Source organism: Eretmochelys imbricata, chromosome 3, assembly GCF_965152235.1.
Source record: "Eretmochelys imbricata isolate rEreImb1 chromosome 3, rEreImb1.hap1, whole genome shotgun sequence".
In the NCBI taxonomy this organism is placed as follows: Eukaryota; Metazoa; Chordata; order Testudines; family Cheloniidae; genus Eretmochelys; species Eretmochelys imbricata.
In genome coordinates, this window is record NC_135574.1 from 154,851,948 (window position 1) to 154,865,950 (window position 14,003).

General features: G+C 44.8%; 1 protein-coding gene across 1 annotated transcript in view; it reads right to left on the reverse strand.

The window, feature by feature from the left end:
* The window catches only part of ALK (ALK receptor tyrosine kinase), a 537,956-nt gene that overhangs the window by 35,922 nt on the left and 488,031 nt on the right, over window positions 1-14,003 (reverse strand). Inside the window, exons 15-18 of the mRNA XM_077812189.1 lie at window positions 7,936-8,086; window positions 4,293-4,424; window positions 3,040-3,184; window positions 449-631 (exon numbers count right to left, since the gene is read on the reverse strand). Of these exons, the coding sequence (XP_077668315.1) occupies window positions 449-631; window positions 3,040-3,184; window positions 4,293-4,424; window positions 7,936-8,086 (611 nt within the window). The remainder of the gene's footprint in view (window positions 1-448; window positions 632-3,039; window positions 3,185-4,292; window positions 4,425-7,935; window positions 8,087-14,003) is intronic.

The following is a 14,003-nucleotide window of genomic DNA, read 5'->3' on the forward strand; positions in this document are numbered from 1 at the left end:
AGTAAGTGGGGTGAAGACTAAAACCCGGGTTAACTCTGCAATGTAGACATACCCTAAGTGTAAACACTGGCCATCAGACTCCATGGCAAAAGCCCTCAGATGCTGGTTTTGACCACAGGAATGCAAAGCTTATGGCTCCTGCTTCTTCAGCATCATGGCCAAGAAATGAAAAGCTCAATATTCAGTTATGAGTCAAGAATCACAGCAGGATCTTGATGGCATAGTTTTCCACAATGCAAAGCCAGGATTCCAGCTGAAGAACTGACATCCGGCTATTTGCTTAAAGGCTAAACAACATAAGTTCATCCAGAGCTAAAAAGGCAACACACAGACATCCTATTACATAACAATCATATATGCTAGCTATAGGAGAATTTCTGATCAGTGTTTTGCTGACTGTTAGCACTAAAGGAGGGGAAGGGACACCTTGAACATGAAGCCACTTTACCTATATATCCTCCGCCTCCTCCACCTGAGGAGCACCCCCCTCCACCCCCTCCGAAACCCCCTCTTGTCTCCCACCCCCACTTCTTCATGGCCTGGGGGCAGGATTTTCCTCCAGTAGCACCTTCCAGCAAGGACTTTCCTGACCACAGGAAGGAAGTGTTATCATTCCAGCCACCTCCACCACCTGCAGTTAAGAAAAGAGAAAGCATCCCACGTAAGTTTCTGTTACATCCAAAATATATATATCAGCAGAATGAATGCTCATTCCAAACACGTCAGCTGCAAGGGAGATCACCATATAGTGGTTAGAGAATGGGACGGGAGTCAGGACTGCTGGGTACTAATCCCAGTCTGCCACTAACTGGCTGTGTATGACTTGTGGCCACAAAGTCTCTGTGCCTCTTTTCATTCATCTATAAAAGAAGTGCAATACTGTAATGAGATCTGGTCAGGAAATGGTATTTTTCCATGAAAAATTTAAAGAGATGAAAAATTTGAGATGGGGGGTGTAGGGGGACATAGGATTTTTAAAATTTTTTTGGAGGAAATTTTCCAGTTTTTTCACGAAAAACGAACCCAAAAATTTTTTGGTTTTCAAAAGGTTATTGGTTTTCAAAAAATACTGAAATATTTTTTTCACTAACCCCCACCCCCTCCGAAAATGTTAAAAGAAACATTTTTCTGCAAATAAAATAATTAAAAATGCAATTTTTCTTCACCACTTTTTTTGACTAGCTCTAACTGTAATGGGCCATTTTCAGAGTAGCAGCCGTGTTAGTCTGTATCTGTAAAAAGAAAAGAAGGACTTGTGGCACCTTAGAGACTAACAAATTTATTAGAGCATAAGCTTTCGTGAGCCACAGCTCACTACTGTGTAAGTGCTCTATTGCCCTCTACAGGATGAAATCAGATATTCTCAAGTGTGTGTCTTTGGTCTCATATTGGTGACAGCTATCACAGAATCTCCTTTAGCTTGACTCTAGTTGCTAGCACTTTTTGAAGCTGGAGGAAATCATTTAAGCATATCCTTGCTGTTGTTGTAAAGTTCCTGGTGGCCAGAGTGTGCAGCACAGTGAAAATGGGGAAGTTGGACTGACACCACGACAACTCTTTAGTGCGCTATACAAAGCCGGAATAACTTGAGTTTGTGCAGTGGTGGGGGTGAATAGCTTCCTCAACACTGAGAAGTTATACGCAGAAACCTGAGCTCAGGCTATGGGAAGTAGAGTGGATGAAGAAGGAACTAACTTTCTATTACTCCGTCACCAACCTGGGATCTGAAATATGTTTTTAAAACAAACATTTAATTATCTTTTAAATGAATGGACCACCCAACACAAACCATTTTTCTTGAAATCAAATTCTGACTCACATTTCTACTACCTTGAGATATCTAATTTTCTGATATCAAAGAGTTTGTGCTTATACTCTTTAATAGTCTAAAATACTACAGCGATTCTTACTAGCGCTACTGGTGCCTTTCATTTGAGGAGCTCAATGTACTTAACAAATAGTAAATAGTTAAAGCTCACAACAGCCCTGAAGGTAGAGAAGCATTATCCCCATTTTATAGGTGGCCAAACTGAGGCCTAGAGAGGTTAAGTGACTTGCCATAGGCCACAAAGTAAGTGGATGTCAAGAAGAGAATTAAGAGTCCTGACTTCCAGTCCTCTGCTCTCTAAGCAGTCCCCACTATATAGCATTCAGTTTGGAACATTAAAAAATGCATTTCAGTGTCTCAATTCCCCATCTGTAAATTGGGGATACTAATACTTCTCTCTTTCAGACAAGGATTGGGGTGAGTTAGTTTGAAATTGTACAAACTACCACATCCATAAGCACTCAATATTGTTAATTGTGATTTTGTTTATTTTTGCAGGGTTCATGATGATTGAAGGTTCAAGATTCAAAGTGCTGGACATTACAGAGCTATGGAAGAGGCTTTTCAGTCTCAGGAAACAAAACAAAACAAACAAACATATGTAAATTAAAGTGAATTTCATGCTTGGGAAAGGTTCCAGACTGACAGTCTGTAAGACTGAAGTCCACTAACCACAGAATAGTACAATCCGAGAACAAAACTAGACAATGCTCTGTAGGGAACAATCCGGCCTTGGCAGGGAGATGTACTGGATGACAATAGGTCCTGTCTATCTCTGTTTTTTATGATTCTGTAAGCACAGGCACATAGAAGCACATAGAAGCACAAACTACTCATAGACAGAGAATGCACTTGCCCTGACGTGAGACGGTGGTCCCCACCTCTGTGGCTCATTCAGCTCTTTTTGCAGGGACTGCTATCCAGGCTGCAATATAGCCTTGTCTGCACTAGCCTGGGAATCTGTATTAGCAGCTATGCTGTAGAAATTCTACATGATTTCCATGTCTACAGGGATGTCTTCCCTGTGGTGACAAGTCTCACATTTTCGCAACTTATGTTCTGTCCCTCAATGATTTCCTGAGACAAGGTGGGTGAGGTAATATCTTTTCCTGGAGCAACTTCTGTTGGTGAGAGAAACAAGCTTTGGAGTTTACACAGAGCTCTTCTTAAGGTCTGGGAAAGATTTTCTGAACGGAGTAAATGTTCCTTACCTGCAGCTCCTGAATTTCCATTCAGCCCTGGAACAGATGAATCATTCTCCAGCCTTTCTGGATGAAAAGTATCTGTTTTGGCCCTGTAGGCCCTGCCACCACCTCCTGCTGCAATTATCAAGGGGACTGGCTCTCCATTCTCCATCTTAACAGGGTGAATTGAGAAATGAAGCTGGGGTTTATGTTGTGTCAGACATGCAAATACAAGTTCATCTCACACGCTAGTTACTTTATGTTGCACTAAGCAAGCCCCTAGGACTGCTGAGCAGTCCAAATTACAATTGCATTATTCACGTACCTGCATCCAAAGATAAATGGATACTACTAATCGTACCATGTTCAGTGGAGAACAGCTGCTCCGATGGCTATATGTATTGTGCACGCCAGTACTCATGGCTCTTGTAAAGCACGTAATGTTACCCTGTATGATGTAGTATATCAATTACGAGAGCTCTAAGGTACGCTGCTCTTGTAGTGCAGTATAGCGGCTCCACTTTGCAGGGGATTACCACTTTGGGAGTTACTTGAGTATGCAGAGTTACTATGATATAGTGCAAGTCTATTGATTTGAAGCATATTGAGAACACACAAAATTGGGATTTGGAATGAATGCTGATTGTAGCCAACTTTTGATAAAATGTAAATGATCTGTAGTGGAGATCAATGGCCTTTGACTGAAAAGCTACATCTACAGCAGAGCATAAAGGCTGATCCCAGTTGTTCATATGCCATAGCACAGCAGAAGTCAAAGGCTACAGGGCCTTGTGTATTTTGTAATTCCAAAGCTCAAGAAACTGCCATGGAATTTACCCCTTGGTCGGAACTGTGCTCCAGAATCTCAGGTCACGTTAAGAAAATTATATTTTTAATCCTCGTGGGTGCAAGGTAAACCTTAAAATGGGAACAGAATGTAAACTGATGCAGAGACCCTGCCTGAGTCAGCAGACAGCCTTAGCAAAAGCTCGAAGAGGTATGAACAGGGTCATTCAGTTCAATCAGGGCTCAGGACCTCTGTGCATATACAGCCATACCTTGTAAATATAAGTTATATTTAAGCTCACTTTAAGGCTTGTTTACACTGTCGGAGCGATTTAAAGGGTTCTTAGTGTAAGTAAGAATCAGGCCCAGAGAGTTCTTGGTGCTCCAGGTACGTTGTAGGGGGCACTTACTAAACCAAGGGTGGCATTCACGTAAAAGTCTAGGCAGTGTGCAGCATTTTTATGTAATAGGATATAATGGCTAAGTTCCCGTACCTTAAATATATACGTTGCTCCTCCCCCTCCACCACCTCCTCCTGCCCATTCATGGACACTCCTGTTCACTCGAATCTCCTCTTCAATCACATTATTCTCTCCAATGCATACTTTCTGTATAACATGGTTAGTCTGCAGATAGAACAGCAAGTCTGAGTTCAGACAAGTAGCCCCGCTACACACACAAAGTAAGCTCATCAGCTACAAAGGCCTCATATTCTTCCCTCCCCTGCATTTGCAAACCAATGGCCTAAATGTGCTTCCACCAAAACCAAAGGGAATTTTGCTACTGACTCCAAAGGGAGCAGAAGCAGGCTCACAGTCTCCTACAAGAGTGTCGCCTTTTGCTCTGCTACTGGCCAGAGGAATCTGTGGCTTTTTAAAATTGAGTCCTTTTAAAATGAATCCAGTGCTGTCACAGACGCCAACCTTCCAAAATGCTGGGGGGTGCTCAACCCCCGGCTCTATCCCAGGTCCTGCCCCCACTCCACCCTTTCTCCCAAGGCCCCCGCTCCACTTCCTGCCCCTGCTTTGCCCCGCCTCTTCCCACGCAGTTCCACCCCCTCCCCCGAATATGTGGCATCTTCACTCCTCTCTCCTAGCCTCCTGCACGCCACGAAAGAGCTGTTCGCGGTGGGCGGGAGGTGCGGGGAAGGAGGAGGAGGCGCTGATCTGCAGGGCCCACCAGCGGGCGGGAGGTGCTGGGGGGAAGGGGCGGTGCTGATCGGGGGGGCTGCCAGTGGTGCTCAGCACCCACCATTTTTTCCCCTGTGGGTGCTCGAGCCCCGGAGCTCCCATGGAGTCGGCGCCTATGAGTGCTGATCAAAAGAGGCAAATAGACATCCCTAGAAACTGGTGTCCTATATTTATCCACAGGAGAGGTATGGCATAACCTAAGGGCGACTCTACTCTAGTGCTAGGGGGTATGATTTCTCTACTCGTGTGCACGTACTCAGGGATGCTGGAACAATTTGTACAGTGGGGAGTGCTAAGAGCCCTTGAACCACACTGCAAACCCTGTATAGGATGGAAGCCACTTCAAGCCAGGGGGTGCGGTAGCACCCTTAGCACCCCTGCTTCCAGCACCGATGCACAGGTGCATGCCAGCTCCCATCGAGCTAGCTTAAGTCTAAATGGCAGCATAGCTGTGCTAGCCTGGGAAGCGGCTGAGCTGTGCAGAGAAGAAACCTGCCGGAGACCTGTGGGTATGTATTCGGCACAGCTCAGCCACACTTCCACTGCTGCTGCTACCATAGCCACACAATGCTACTCATGCTAGCTCAAGTACGTGTACACAAGGAGGGGAATCACACCCCTAGTGTGTAACATAGTGCAGACGTAGCCAGTGCGAACCCCTCCCACTTCCTCCTACGTGTAACAACAATAACTTGGTTTTCACCGAGCACTTTTAACCCACAGATTTCCATAGGCTTTACAAAGGCAGGTAAATATTATTACTATCTGCATTTTACAAATGGGGAAACTGAGGCACTTAGCAACGACATGACTTGCTCCAAGTGATGCAGCAAGTCAGTGGCAACCAGGAATAGAACCCAGGTCTCCTGACTCCAAAGTCCAGTGCCCTAGCCACTGAGTCCGACTGCCAACATGTTTCAGTCCTTTGAGGGACCAGCTACCAATCAGTGCCAAATGCCATGACAAGTTTTGTGGTGGACACTTGTTCATTAGGCAATCAGCTGAGTCCACACCAACTCATTTCATACAGACCAACTGAGAGCCATAATGACCATCCTTAACGTAGGAGAAAGAACAGTAATTTGGTGACTAATTATGCATCTGTGGTTCACACCTGTTGTCCCACTAAAGTCAATCAGAACACTGTTGTGTGTGTCCAGTGAGCATGACTTAGCTCTGGGGATTTACACTGGCTGGAGCTTAGCCATTAGTTATTTTACTTTCTGGTTGTCACGTAAGTATCTGTCTCTCAATTTCAATCTTGTTATTTATACTGGGCTCAACACTGGGGTAATGAGCCTTAATGGAAATATTTACAGATAATATTTGTCTAAATATAATCCTCCCTCTGTATCTTCCAACTCTCGCACACAAGTATTTTATTGCGGGAGAAGAACTTGATGCATGCATCTTTCCAATTTAGAACTGAAGTGTTTTGTTTACCATAAAGTGGACGCAAAACTTGCCTGCCGAGTACCATAGGCACAATTAAAAATCCACTGCAGGCAAGAATTTGATTCAGAGTTTGGAAGGGGATGATTAATAAAATGACAAAGTGCAATGATCCAGAGAGACCAGTAAATTACAATTGGATTAAAAAAAACCACACCTTCATTGCAAAGACATAACTGATTACAATCCAATCAAGTAAAAGTCCCTTCCACAAGTCAATGCAATATCTTTGCTTCGATGAAAGAATTACATTAGCACTCAATAAATCCTCGCTAAGATTACAGTGGCCTGTAATTTAATGACTCCATATATTATATTGCACTGGCATGATCTGATTATACATGCTAAATGAAAGTCTGAGTTAGGACACATCTGATTCTAAAGGGCTCTTACATTAACCGTGTGTGTATGTAAGTGCATGTGTGTGTGGGAACATTATTCCAGTTTTAGCATTTTCTGCAATATTTGGCTTTGGGGCCCCCAGACCCTTTCACTTTCCTGCCTGTATCTTCCTTCCCTTCCCTGCTCAAAGTTTGTAATGGGCAGCAACGCTTTGGTTTCGTGAACCCCAGCCGCATAACAAGTGCCATCGCCAAGAATCCTGCAGACTACTAAATGCCCAGATCAAAAGCTGTGGTGAAATTTCACAGGATAATGCTTAATTTTCCTCCATCAGGGCTTCCATCTAAAGAAAAGAATTCTCAGAAGTATCTTCGTTACTGCAGCTCTTAGCAGTAGTAATGGAAAGTGATCATCTTGTAAGCAATTTGTAGTGATTCGTAGTAACAGTGGAAGTTGGATTGATTCAGTAGTAATGCATTCAGCCACCCCCCATGCACAAACAAAGCCTGAGCAAATGGGGTTTGTGTGGTGATCCGTGTAGGATTTGAGGGGCCCATATCAAAGATGGAGATGAGTTTGGAAGGAAGGGAAAACCCCATGAGGCCAAACTTGCAGAGTTTCTCCCAGATTAGTCTGTTGGGGAAAGCACGGGTGAGGTTGTCCAATCCCTTCTATAGAATGAGAAAGGGATTTGGTACTTAAAACCAAAGATTACCTGAGATGCACGCAGATCCACTGGGGGCCCCACTGTTTCATGGTAGGACTGCAACATCAGGCCCTTACGGGTATGTCTACACAACAATGAAACACCCACAGCTGGCCCAGGTCAGCTGATTTGGACTCAGGCTACAGGGCTGTACAGTTGTAATGTAGATGTTCGGGCTTGGGATGGACCCTGGCCTCTGAGACTCTCTCCCCTCACAGAGACCCAGGGCTCAGGCCCCATAGCCCGAGCCTCATGAGCCTGACATGGGCCAGCTACAGGTGTTTAACTGCAGTATAGATATACCATTAATATTAAAGTCACTACCAGAAATCTTGTATCTGTAGTTTGAACTACTCAAACCAAAATCCCTAACTTCAGACAGTTGTAATATTAAAGATCCCAGTGCTGGAAAAAATTCAACACGAGGCAGAAATGGCAATCACTTACACTAGGGCAGGCATCTTCTCCTTGCTGGCCCACCAAAATGTATAAGGCATCATCCTTCTGGAGGTCAAAAATCCCCAATACGGACACACCATGGGACCTCACCATAGTATTCTTCCCTCCTTTCCCACCGGCTGCTCCATAGCCTGAGATGCTGCAATGAAAAGAAAAGATAAAAGCCTGATACCAAATTGCTCCAAATGGGTGAAAGCAGTGTAATGGAATGCTAAACCGTATTACACTGTTCAGCCAGGAGGTGGTGATGTGTGTAACATACCTTATTTAAGCTAATGTCAGTACATTAGAGCTTACAGTGAACACATCTGGCATGTATCTTTCTGGGAAAGGAAAGGCTCTGTGGCTAGACTGTATCTGGTGCAGATAGTAGCAGCCCTGAAACCTACTGTGTACCAGGTGTGCATGGCATGGTGTCAGGAGTAAGCTAGTGCCAGAGGAGAATAGAAACAGAAGGAAAGCAGCAACAAAAGTTGCAAACAGAAGGAACAAAGCACCAAAGATTGCAGGATCTCATCTACATCCTGCTCTTCGATGCCCAAGAGAACTTCAGCTTTGAGAAACCTTCACAATTGACAGACTGGAAGCAGTATTTTGCAAGGTTTGGAATTGCTACCAAACCCCACAAGGAAACCGAAGACTACGAATATGCTCTTTAATTTATCCTATGGGAAAGCAGGCAGAGCATATCTTTAAATCCTTTGATTTTACTAAAGACAGTCACAAAGAAGACTATGAAAGGATTCTGGCTATATTTGATGCATACTTTATACCCCAGAGATATGTGGTTTATAAAAGAATATGTTTTCACCAGAGAATTCAAGGTCCAGGGAAAGCATTGAATGTTTTATAAGAACTCTGCATGCATTGGCTGAAAACTGCAATTTTGGAACTGCAAAACATGAAAATATCAGGGTTTGTCTCCACTTACTGGGGGGATCGATGCATAGCAATCGATCCACTGGGGGGTCAATTTAGGACGTCTACTGAAGACCCGCTAAATCGACCCCTGATTGCTCTCTCGTCAACTCTGGTACTCCAGCGAAACGAGAAGCATAAGGTAAGCTGATGGGAGAGTTTCTCCCATCGACCCAGTGTTGTATAGACCCTGCAATAAGTCGACCTAAGGTATGTCAAATCCAGCTATGTTATTCACATAGCTGGAGTTGCATAATTTAGGTCGACTTAGCCCTGTAGCGTAGACCTGCCCTCACAGACAGGATGGTTATTAACAGATAAAAACCGTTCATAGCAGCCACAATTTAAGAGATTTAACCCTAAGCACAGCTATCCAGATAGCAAAGCAGTCTGAGCAGTGAGACAGCAAAACCAAGAGCAAATTGCCAGACTTGAAAAACAAGAAACTAGCTTCGAAGCAGTTAACAGATACATCCTGAGTGCTACAAGTCTTTACCATAAGACTGCTGAGACAAAGAGAGAACTCCCAGCTAAGAGGCACAAATTACCGCCGAACACCAAAGTCTAACAGCCTTAATGCACAAGATGTGGAAAAATTCACATCTCTACAGATGATGCATGTCCAGCCAAAGGCATAAGGTGTGATAAATGCACAAAATTATGGACATTCTGCAGTTGTTTGCTGCATCAAAGGAGTTAGGGAATTCACTCATATTACAATCAAAAGCCATTATTTCTGGGATCTATCCCTTGTGATAACATAGAGCCTTCCTGGAGAGTGAAACTGAATAGTCCAGTAAAGACTATTGACTTTAAAAGTGACAATTTTTCATCAGATGACAGACACTCAGTTAGAAAAAGGATGGACAACTCCAGCTGTCAAAAAGAGAAGAATTCAAAACAATCAACAAAAAACTATCAACAGAGCAAACTCTATAGATGGCAGAAGCAGAACAAGATGGTGACTCAAGGATTCCAGACCAACTACAGCCAGTCATTGCAACTAATGCACAACCAGAATCACGTAATTAGAAAACCAGTGAGATTCACAGACACTTAACAGACTGATCGGATCTGAACTTCAAAGACGGTGTAAATTTGGTAAAATTTGGTAGGAATCTAGAACTTAAAGGGGGAGAAGTAAGGGAATGCTAAACTGTATTATACTGTTAAGCCACTAGATGGTGCTGTGTGTAACGTACCTTATTTAAACTAACCTCTGATTTACATGGCAGAACATTAAAGGCATTTATAGTGAACACATCTGGTGTTTCTCTCTCTCTAGGAGAGGAAAGCTTAGGGTTGCCAACTTTCTAATCACACAAAACTGAACACCCCTTCCCCGAGGCCTCTCCCCTACCCTGTCCCTTCTCTGAGGCCCCTCTCTCACTTACTCCATCCCACCTCCCTCTGTCGCTCACTCTCCCCCACCCTCACTGGGCTGGGGCAGGGATTTGGGGTGCTGGAGGAGGGTGAGAGCTCCGGGGCGGGGCTGGGGATGAGGGGCTTGGGGTGTGGGAGAGGGCTCCAGGCTGGGGCAGGAGGGGTATGAGGTCTGGGCTGGGGTAGCAGGCTCCAGGCAGGACCAGAAATAAGGGGTTCAGGATTTGGGAGAGGGTTCTGGGCTGGGGCAGGGGGTTGGGGTGTGTGGAGGGGTGAGGATTCTGTCTGGGGGTACAGGCTCTGGGGAGGGGATGAGGAGTTTGGAGTGCAGGAGGGGACTCCAGGCAGGGATGAGGGCTCCGGCTGGGGGTGTGGGATCTGCGGTGGGTTGGGGATGAGGGGCTTGGGATGCAGGAGAGGATGGGGCAGGGTGTTTGGGTACTGGGGGGTATGGGCTCCAGGAGGGAGTTTGGGTGTGGGAGGGGACTCTGGGCTGGGGCAGGGGGTTTGGGTGCTGGAGAGGGTTCGGGGTGTGGGGTCCCAGCAGTGCTTACCGAGGCTCCCAGGAAGCGGCCGCAGGTCTCTGCAGCCCCTAGATTCATGAGTGGCCAGGGAAGCTCCACGCGCTGCCCTAGTACCTGCAGGCACCGCCCCTACAGCTCCCATTGGTCATGGTTCTTGGCTAATGGGAGCTGCGGAGCCGGCCTCAGGGCGGGGACAGCACGTGGAGCCTCCCTGACCACTCATTCATCTAGGGGTTGCAGGGACTTGGCGGCTGCTTCCAGGAGCCACGCGGTGCTAGGGCAGGCAGGAAGCCTGTCTTAGCTCCGGGCCCCTGTTGCGGTGCCCACCAGACTTTTAGTGGCCTAGTCGGCAGTGCCAACTGTAGCCGCCAGGGTCCCTTTTCGACTGGGCGTTCCGGTCAAAAACCGGATGCCTGGCAACCCTAGGAAAGCTCTGTGGCTGTCCATATTGGGTACAGAAGCCTGAGCTGCTAGTAGCAGCCCTGCAACCTACTGTGTACAAGAAATACATGACAAGCAGCTTCTAAGAAGAATCACAAGAACTACAGATGGAACAGAACTGATCCCTTCCCCAGTCCATAGCAGACTCTGTGATTACACTTGTAAAGAACATCAGCCCATTATTATTATTTATTTGTACTGCTGTAGCACTTAGGAGCCTCAGTCAGGGAATCAGGGCTTCATCGTGGTAGGCACTATACGAACACATAACAAAAAGATGGAGTCTGCTCCAGAGAGCTTACAGTCTAAGTAAATCAAGATCCAAAACCTCCTTGGAAAAGCTGGATTGTGAACTCTGAAGATTCACGTTCTCTGCGTATCCACAGAACAAGTCCAGCCAGAGCAACAGCAGTGCAAGCGTCTCTCACTTCTACTCCAGAGTAAGAACAACTGATGCCGAGCAAGGGCTCGTAAACACAACTTTGTTGTGTAGAGAGATTCCTCTCTGTACTGCACACTCCTTGCTAGCTTTAGAGTTGAACACAGGGAGAGAGAGGGCGACGAGGGGCTATAAATATGAGATTCAACAGGAGGAGTCTCGAGGAAGCAGACAAAGAAACTGTTCCAGATGGCAGGGGCTGCAAGGGAGAAGGCTCTTGCACCAACAGTGGCAAGACTGTGTGAAGGGACTGAAGGAGCATAGAGAGAGACTGTGGCTGGAGCAAGTTCAAGTGTATTTTGACAAACAAGGCAGGCAGAGTCATCTGACCTTTATATTTAGTTTGTAATGCACCTTCTCAAGGTGGTGCTCTGTCCCCCTTGAGTGGTGTCTGCTCCACGTATAAAGGGTAAGGAGTAGAGTTGGTCAGGAATTTTTTGACAGTATATTTTTGGCCATTCATTGAAAGTGAAAATTTTTCATGGGAAAGGGTTGGTGTCAAAGAATTTCCTGTTTTGAAATTTTTTTCAGAAAAAGTTTCAAAATCATCAAGACATCTTGATTGGCATTTCCACAATGAAATGTCCCTTTTTTGACTGTAAGAAAAGGCTTTTCATTATGACATTAAAATTAATTTATGTAAAAATATATTTTTTTTTACACAAAAAAGGATTGAAACTGAAATGAAATGTTTCAAAATGATCAAAACAAAATGTTTTGATTGACCCAAACCAGGGTTGGTTTTGTTTGTGTCATAAATATAAAGGGAAGGGTAAACACCTTTAAAATCCCTCCTGGACAGAGGAAAAATCCTTTCACCTGTAAAGGGTTAAGAAATTAGGATAACCTCGCTGGCACCTGACCAAAATGACCAATGAGGAGACAAGATACTTTCAAAAGCTGGGGGGAGAGAGAAAACAAAGCTCTCTCCGTCTGTCTGTGTGATGCTTTTGCCGGGGACAGAACAGGAATGGAGTCTTAGAATTTAGTAGGTAATCTAGCTAGATCTGCGTTAGATTATGATTTCTTTAAATGGCTGAGAAAATAAGCTGTGCTGAATTGAATGGATATTCCTGTCTGTGTGTCTTTTTGTAACTTAAGGTTTTGCCTAGAGGGATTCTCTATGTTTTGAATCTAATTACCCTGTAAGGTATTTACCATCCTGATTTTACAGAGGTGATTCTTTTTATTGTTACTTCTATTAAAATTCTTCTTTTCAAGAACTGAATGCTTTTTTTCTTTGTTCTTAAGATCCAAGAGTTTGGGTCTGTGGTCGCCTATTCAAATTGGTGAGGATTTTTACCAAACCTTCCCCAGGAAGTGGGGTGCAAGGGTTGGGAGGCTGTTGGGGGGGAAAGACGTTTCCAAACGGGCTCTTTCCTAATAAAGTAAACCTGGATAAACGTTTGGTGGTGGCAGTGGAAGTCCATGGGCAAAGGGTAAAATAGTTTGTACCTTGGGGAAGTTTTAACCTAAGCTGGTAAAAGTAAGCTTAGGAGGTTTTCATGCAGGTCCCCACATCTGTACCCTAGAGTTCACAGTGGGGAAGGAACATTGACCGTTTGGATGATCAGATGGCAATTTTTTTTGAGATTCTGGCTTTTTGTCCCAATTCAAAATGGGAAAAATATTGAATTTTCCCAGGAGAGGAAACCTATTTCCCACCCAGTCCTAGGGAAGAGCCTGCTACAGCCTTGGGCTTTTAACTCAATGAGTAGAGCCTCACATTTTGAAAACCAGATGTTCCAGATACAATCCCCACTGCAGACAGCCCACCCAAAAATGTCACATTACAATTATATCCCTCAAATCCTCCCTCTTTTATGCAAAATAATAATAATAAATATGCTCCTCCAGAGCAGCATTCATCCAAGGACCTCAAAGTACTTCAGAAACATTGAACTAAGTCAGGCAACTTCCACTGTGAGACAGATATGAATTATTATCCTCATTTTACCAGTGTGGAGATTGGGACACAGAGAGCCAAATTTCAACCCAGTGTACGCAGATGAGTCTTCACAGACTTTAGTGGCATTACAACCACTTACATCAGGGTGGAATTTGGCCCAGCGAGGATAAGTCAACTGTCCAGAGTGACAGCTGATCCTCAAGCAGAGTCAGGAATGCAACCCAGGGGGAGCTCATTCCCTACTCTAACCACTAGATGTATCGTCTTCTAATAAAACTAATCTAATTACTTTATTTAAGAAGGAGAACCGGCTTTCCTTTAATCCCCATTCCTTCAATTTGGGCTCTGAACTTTGCCTGACATGGCACCACATGTAAATGGAGTACAAACAGCACCATACATGGCACAGGACTGCTCTGTACTAGGACTGCTTCCCCAAAGG